Source organism: Saimiri boliviensis, chromosome 17, assembly GCF_048565385.1.
Source record: "Saimiri boliviensis isolate mSaiBol1 chromosome 17, mSaiBol1.pri, whole genome shotgun sequence".
NCBI lineage: Eukaryota > Metazoa > Chordata > Mammalia > Primates > Cebidae > Saimiri > Saimiri boliviensis.
The window spans coordinates 25,449,622-25,456,719 of record NC_133465.1 but is presented as its reverse complement, the minus strand read 5'-3'; the positions used below and the strand labels follow the sequence as shown (position 1 = coordinate 25,456,719).

Here is a 7,098-nt window from a genome sequence, read left to right as displayed (position 1 = left end):
TAAGAAAAAAATCAAACAACTCCATCAAAAAGTGGGTAAAGGATATAAACAGACACTTCTCAAAAGAAAACATTTCTCTGGCCAACAAACATAAAAAAAAGCTCATCATCACTGATCATTAGAAAAATGTAAATCAAAAACAAAATGAGATACTATCATGCGCCAGTTAGAATAGTGATCATTAAAAAGTCAGGAAACCACAGATGACAGAGAGGATGTGGAGAAATGGGAATGCTTTTACACTGTTGGTGTGAATATAAACTAGTTCAACCATTGTGGAAGACAGTGTGGCAATTCCTCAAAGATCTAGAACCAGAAATACCATTTGACCTAGCAATTCCATTACTGTGTATGTACTCAAAGGATTATAAATTATTCTACTATAAAGACACATGCACATGTATGTTTGCTGCAATACTATTTACAATAGCAAAGACTTGGAACAACCCAAATGCCCATTAATGATAGACTGAATAAAGAAAATGTGGCACATATACACCATGAAATACTATGCAGCCATAAAAATGAATGAGTTCATGTCCTTTGCAGAGACATGGATAAAGCTGGAAGCCATCCTTCTCAGCAAACTTACACAGGAACAGAAAGCCAAACACCACTTGTTCTCACTCATCAGTGGGAGTTGAACAATGAGAACAAATGAACACAGAGAGGAGAATATCTCACACTGGGGTCTGTTCGTGGGTTGGGGGCAAGGGGAAGGAGATCATTAGGACAAATACCTAATGTAGATGACAGGTTGATGGATGCAGAAAAGCACCATGACACATGTATACCTACGTGACAAACCTGTACATTCTGCACATGTATCCCAGAACTTAAAGTATAATAATAATAATAATAATAATAGTAATAATAAATACCTTTTCCAAAAGAAAGAGAAAAAATAACTATTTAGAAGTCAAGATTTTGTTTTCACAAGGTGGGGATTCATTTCCTGTCCATCACTCAGGATCATTCCTGATCAATGCCCCCCATTTTATCAGGTACCAAGTCACAGGCAAGTAATAGGTCTACTCTAGGTCACTGCTGAAAAAGAAACTTCCCCCAAAAAAATGAGATAAAGCTTGTGAAGCTGCCCCCACTTGCTAAGGACAGCCAGGGAGCTGGATGAAGCAACTGCAGAGCTTGGATGTCAAAAGAGTGATTTTATTTATTTCCACTGAGCCACTGAGGTTTTTAAGGTTCGGAGTAAATCCAAAGTAAAATCAAGGCATTTTTTGAGGAAAACACAAAAATGAAAAGTCACTTGCTGATCACCCCCTTTAAATTCCTGCCAGAGTTATGAAACTATTCTTACTATAGAAACAATCATTAAACCACATCAGACAAAAACCTCTGAGGTCAAGAATATTCCAAATTTATTTTATTGATACATTTTTTAAAACCTCATATCTTCCACATGTGCAGGCATTCTTGGAAACCATCCCTGGGGTAACATGTCTGTACTTGGAAGCAGTGGAAAAAGTTAGAAGACTTTTTGGGGAAACATCCAGACTCAGAGTCCTTTTTCAGCATTCTCCCAATCTGCTCCCACACACACACAAATTGTGTGTGTGTGTGTGTGTGTGTGTGTGTGTGTGTGTGTGTGAGAGAGAGAGAGAGAGAGAGAGAGAGAGAGAGAGAGAGAGATGGAGTCTCACACTTTTGACCAGGTTGGAGGGCAGGGGCATGATCTCTGCTCACTGCAACCTGTGTTCAAGCAGTTCTTATGCTTCAGCTTCCTGAGTAGCTGAGACTACTGGCATGTGCCACCATGCCTGGCTAATTTTTCATATTTTTAGTAGAGACAAGGTTTCAACATGTTTGCCAGACTGGTCTTGAACTCCTGACTCCAATAATCTGTCCGCCTCAGCCTCCCAAAATGCTGGGATTGCAAGCATGAGCCACCATGCCCAGCCCCATTTTCTAATAATAAAAAATATTAACTTCTACTCACTGAGTACCCATAAGTGATCTAATCATTCTTCTACGAACTTTAGATAAATGAACTCATTTAATTCACACAACAATTTCCTAAAGTACACATGATTAGTATCCTGCTCTAACCCAGCAGAGAGAGGTTCAGTAAGTTGTCCACAGTATCACAGCTAGTCAGTCACAGGGCCTTCATCCAAATGCAGACATCCTGGATTCAGACTCTACATTAGACCAACCCACCTGGAATAGAACAGGAAAGAACAGGGAAGACCCAAGCTTTTTGGCCTCTATTTGGTAATTATAGACCAAGTATCCTGGATGGGCCCTCAGAGACCTTGCAGGACAGCAAGAGCCCTCTCTAATCCTGTGCCCATGGCAGACATCACCAGTCAACCACAACACAGTATTTGACTAACCAAAGGCAAGTCCTCAGAGTCTTTAACACTCTGTCTGTGCTACCATACCAATCAATCAATTTGATATGAGAGTGCGCAGGAAAAGCCAGGAAACAGGTTAACAGTACCTCCACACCGTTATTCAAGGCTGAAATCCACTGCAGTGACTCCATTAAAGACTTTGCCTCCCTTATACCCTCTTCAACTAGTAGGCCTAGTGTTATAAACAAGGGGCTATGTATGGGTTGTTGTGCCCCCTCTCTCTTTGATATTTTTAGCCATAAGATACCTTGTCTGCAATGTGTGCCCAGAGAGTGAGAGGGGAACTAGATGAGTGATTTTCCAAATGTGTTCCCTAGATACCTGGGGTATAAGGGCACAGGAGGCTGCCTATTCTGTTTCAAACAAACCCACTTCACTATGGTGTATTTGATGAGTTGGAGTTTAATTCCATTTGGAAAAGGGCTTTAGTAGCTAAGCAAATGGTTTAAAAGTGCCCCAGAAGTCAAGATTAATAGAAACTATTCAGTTCTGATGCCCTGTCATGCTAAAATTTCAGGGCACTAAGATTTTATGATCACTATCTTAAAACACAGCGGCAAAGCTGTAGTGTGTGGTCCTTCCTGGTTCACACAGATGCAACCATGTGCAGGGCTGCTGAGCTCTCCTTGCATCTGGATGGGAGCCTAATGGAAGTTTTAGGGTCCCTTCCTGGCCTCCAAAATCCTCAAGACCACCATATGAGCACAGGAATCAAGGGAGGTTCTTAGATCAACTCATCCTCAAGGCCCTTGGTGTCCTTGCTCCTTTCTTCCACTACAGATGTTTAATTTCAACTCATCCCCCAGGCCCTTGGTTTCCTTGCTTCCTTCCCCTACTACAGATGTTTAATTTCGTTTCATAATCACATATTTCCCTCCTTTCCCACAGCAAGATCCAGATAAATTAAAAAAGAGACCAAGTTCCTCCCACTAGCTTGCCTCTCTTCTGTTCTGCTTGACTTCCTAAGATCCGGAATTTGGTCAGCAGTTCAGGACCCCCCTTTATCATGACCCTGTGTATGCAAAGGCTTCCATGGAAATTCTCACACCCTCTGCTCCCTATAAAAGGCAGGCAGATAAGCCAGAGGAGCAGAAGAATTGAGATCAACCCAGAAACCACCACCTCTCACGCCAAAGCTCACACCCTCGGCCTCCAGCATGAAGGTCTTCGCAACATTTCTGTGGCTGCTCCTCATAGCAGCTGCCTTCAGCCCCCAGGGGCTCGCTCAGCCAGGTAAGCCCCCCAACTCCTTACAGGAAAGGTAACTACCTCCAGAGATACCAGGTCAGCAAGAATCTTTAGAGAATCACTGCAAATTCTCCATTTGAAAGATAGGGAAACAGGTTTTGTGAGTGGACAAGAAATGTCTCAACCTCACATCCAGTCACTGGAAGAGCCAGAACTAGAAGCCCAGGCCCCCGAGGCTGTTCCCCACATTCAAGAGGGATGCTGAGTGAATCCATACTCAGCTACCCTTACAGTATTTGGGAATGGGGCACACTAAAGGAAGGCTCTTTCTTACTGTGGGCATGGTGGGCATTTTTGGAAGCAGGGGAGGTGGGAAATCTATTGATTAGAAGCTCATGTTAACTTGACTCCAGGACAGCTTTCAGAGACAGTGGCTAAGAGAATGAGGTCCCAGGGGGATCTCTTGAGGTGACATATTTTGACACTGTTTGGGAAACTTATCTAGCGGATTTGTTGCATAACTCATTTTCCCATACTCTGGTGACAAATTTACTGAGTGTGTCAGTCCCACTCAGCCAGTGCATGCCATGGTAACAAACAGTTCTAACTTATCAATGACTTAACAGAATTAACTAAATTAGCAAAAGTTACTTTCTCACTTGTACTACATATCTATAATGTATGGGCTCAGGCTTCTGCATTTTATACTCAGGATTCTAGACTGATGGGAAAGTTGCCCTCAGGAACATTGAGGGATACTATGATAAAGAAAAAGAAAGCTCTCAGGAGTCTTGTATAGGGAATGCACTGTGGCTCAAAAGTGACACATGTCACTTTGTCCCCTCTCTTATTGATCAAAACTAATTAATGCCTTCAACCAAACAAAAGTGGTCAAGAAATACAAGTCCACCTTGTGTCTCTAAAGCAGAAGATGGAGAAAATTTAGTGAATAACACCATAACTATCACATGGCCACATAGGTCTTTATAATGGCAGAGCTAGTGTTTGTCATATTGACCAAGCTTTTTTCATACCATCAACAGTAATGATGAGTCCTTAATGCACAGGGGAGGATGCTGAAGGCACAGGGCAGCATCCTCCAGACACTTAGGACTTCAGAGCAGAGAGATTCTACCTCCACCTCTTGCAATTCCTTGCTTTCTCCTAACTTCCCTTACAAAGTCACGCTTGGAAATGTTTATGTATCATCAAGTAGCTCATTTTGTTTTCTGTTCTTTTTTTTCCCCAAAATTCAGCTTTCGTCCCAACCTCCTGCTGCTTTACCCTGGCCAATAGAAAGATACCCCTTAAGCGACTGGAGAGCTACAGAAGAATCAAGAGTGGCAGATGTCCCTATAATGCTGTGGTGTAAGTAAACAAAGATCATCCTCCCCTGGACAAAAAATTAATGCCTCGGGCACAGAGTCAAGAACTGTGTCACAGTTACTAGGAGTCATAGATTCTGACAGTTTAACTTCTACAGTCCAATTCACGTATTTTCACAAGTGAATGTTCACTCCCAGCTCCCTGCCTGGGAGCTTGTTGAGGTCACATCAAAGTCAAGAGCAAAGATGGCTTTACTAGGCCATCAAGAGCAGCATCTAACCTGGAAGTCTCATCCTTCCTCCCTCCCATGGCAACTCTTTCTCCAATGGCAAATAATCTTGAAATATTTAGGGTCAAATGGGCAGAATTTTCAAAAACAATCTTTTCAATTGCATCCTCTATCTCCCACAGCTTCAAGACCAAACTGGGCAAGGATATCTGTGCTGATCCCAAGGTGAAGTGGGTGCAGGATTCCATGAAGTACCTGGACCAAAAATCTTCAACTCCAAAGCCATAAATAATCACCATTTTTGAAACCAAACTAGAGCCTGAGTGGTGGTTGATTTGTTTTCCTTTCTTATAATATATTCTGAGATAACCTCATTATCATCCAAAGGGAATGGGTTTTATTATATATATCTAAATATATATTTAAAGTCCATTGCATTTAATTTATTGAGGCTTTAAAACTTTTCCACGAATATCAGTTATTTTTAAACTGTAAAGCTTTCTGCAGGCTCCTTACCCTCAGGGATCCCCAGTTACATCCCCTTGCATGTGTGAGCAATGTTCTCCATCTCCCCACTTCCTCCCTGGGAATCTTGTAAAGGCCCTGGCAAAGAGCATCAGCATGAAAATTTCATTGTTCTTGTAAACCCAATGTGTTACTCATTAAATAGAAGTAAATATTGTTTTATGGAGACATAAAATATGTGCATATTTTATTATAGTCCCCAACTGTAATTTTTGGTGGGAAATCCACACCAAGCTGAACGGGAAAAGGATAACAGTGGGAGGGAGGGGCTTGGTTGCGGGGATGGAAACTGTGTTCCTGGGAAATGATTTTTTGGCTTAAGTGGTCTTCATTGAAATTCAGGGTGAAACTGACAAACCCCTTCCAGCCCTCTGATTCCCATTTTCAACAGTTATTTCCTATTTTAACAGCCCCATAGTAGTATCTCCCTTTACCTGACCCTACTACTCTGTCTTCCAACCAGACTAGACAGACATTACCAACATTGGGAAAATCAGAGGAAAGTTAAATGACCCATGACCAGAGGTTTGGGTGAAGGATTTACAGGTGAGGTGGAGCTGAAAGTAGGTCTTGGTGCATGCACAAAGAGGAGAGGCTCTGCTGGAGGTATTTCAGTCTAGGTAAAAGAGAAGAGGTATTGCTTGAGCTAAATCCAAGAAGTAGGAATGATCATGGTGCGTTTACCCAGTTGGGTGGGAGCTCATCAAAAGGTGTCAGTGTTGGAGTATGTGTGAAATGGTGGGGAAATTTGGAAAGAAGTTTGAGGCCAGGCTGTCTAGGAGCAGAATTTGTGCTCCGTGTAAGGTGAACATTCTTACCAGCCAAGTTCGGATGCTTTTGAGAGAAAAAAGTGGTATTATTCGTTATTGTTCTGGAACAACAGATAAAAATTAACCCTGTCCTAAGCTAACTGGAGCATGTGGTTACTCTAGGAATAGCAGGCATTGCAAGTTTTAGTTCAGTGGCAAGAAGAGCCATGACCACACTATGAGGGGCTTCAGGAAGAGCAGCCAGGTGCCCATGGGCTGGATTGGGAAGAGAAGGGAAAAGAACTCCACTCACTATTGCAGTGTATGGGGGTTATGGAACCGGGCATTGGTAGATGGGGTGGGGGGAGAAGGTAATTGCAAGAATGGCCAAGGCAGGGTGGAACGCCAAATATTGTGGATGGAGTAGAACCAGTGACATGGACACTTTTTAAATGCCACAAAGCGGTAATTAAAGGTTAGCTTCTTAGACTCAGAAAATTAACTTCTCTCTACCACTCTTTACTCACACCTTAACTTTACCAGCCTGAGAGCTTCCAATCAAATGGACAGGACCTCACCTTTATGTATAAGCAGCTTAAATCAGAATTCCCTTTCAGCATACAAAATCAGCCTGCATTTCCATTGGTCATGTTACCCATGTGCCTGAACACAGAGACCAACTATGTCCCCAAGGGGAGAAAAGGGT

The 7,098-nt window shown here is 42.4% G+C and overlaps 1 protein-coding gene across 1 annotated transcript; it reads left to right on the top strand.

Annotated features, from left to right (window-relative positions):
• The first annotated feature begins 3,321 nt into the window (after positions 1 to 3,321).
• Positions 3,322 to 5,430, top strand: CCL11 (C-C motif chemokine ligand 11). Its single transcript, XM_003933031.3, has 3 exons — positions 3,322 to 3,608; positions 4,820 to 4,931; positions 5,301 to 5,430. Exons 1-3 carry the CDS (start codon positions 3,533 to 3,535, stop codon positions 5,404 to 5,406), a joined length of 294 nt encoding a protein of 97 aa, XP_003933080.1. The 5' UTR covers positions 3,322 to 3,532; the 3' UTR covers positions 5,407 to 5,430.
• The last annotated feature ends 1,668 nt before the right edge of the window (positions 5,431 to 7,098 follow it).

What these genes read in the sequence shown, in the direction of transcription:
- CCL11 (XM_003933031.3), top strand. Translation starts at nt 3,533, where the DNA reads ATGAAGGTCTTCGCAACATTTCTGTGGCTGCTCCTCATAGCAGCTGCC. An exon ending in CCAGGGGCTCGCTCAGCCAG is followed by an intron (nt 3,609 to 4,819) that starts GTAAGCCCCCCA and finishes CCCAAAATTCAG; the next exon opens with CTTTCGTCCCAACCTCCTGC. An exon ending in TGTCCCTATAATGCTGTGGT is followed by an intron (nt 4,932 to 5,300) that starts GTAAGTAAACAA and finishes TATCTCCCACAG; the next exon opens with CTTCAAGACCAAACTGGGCA.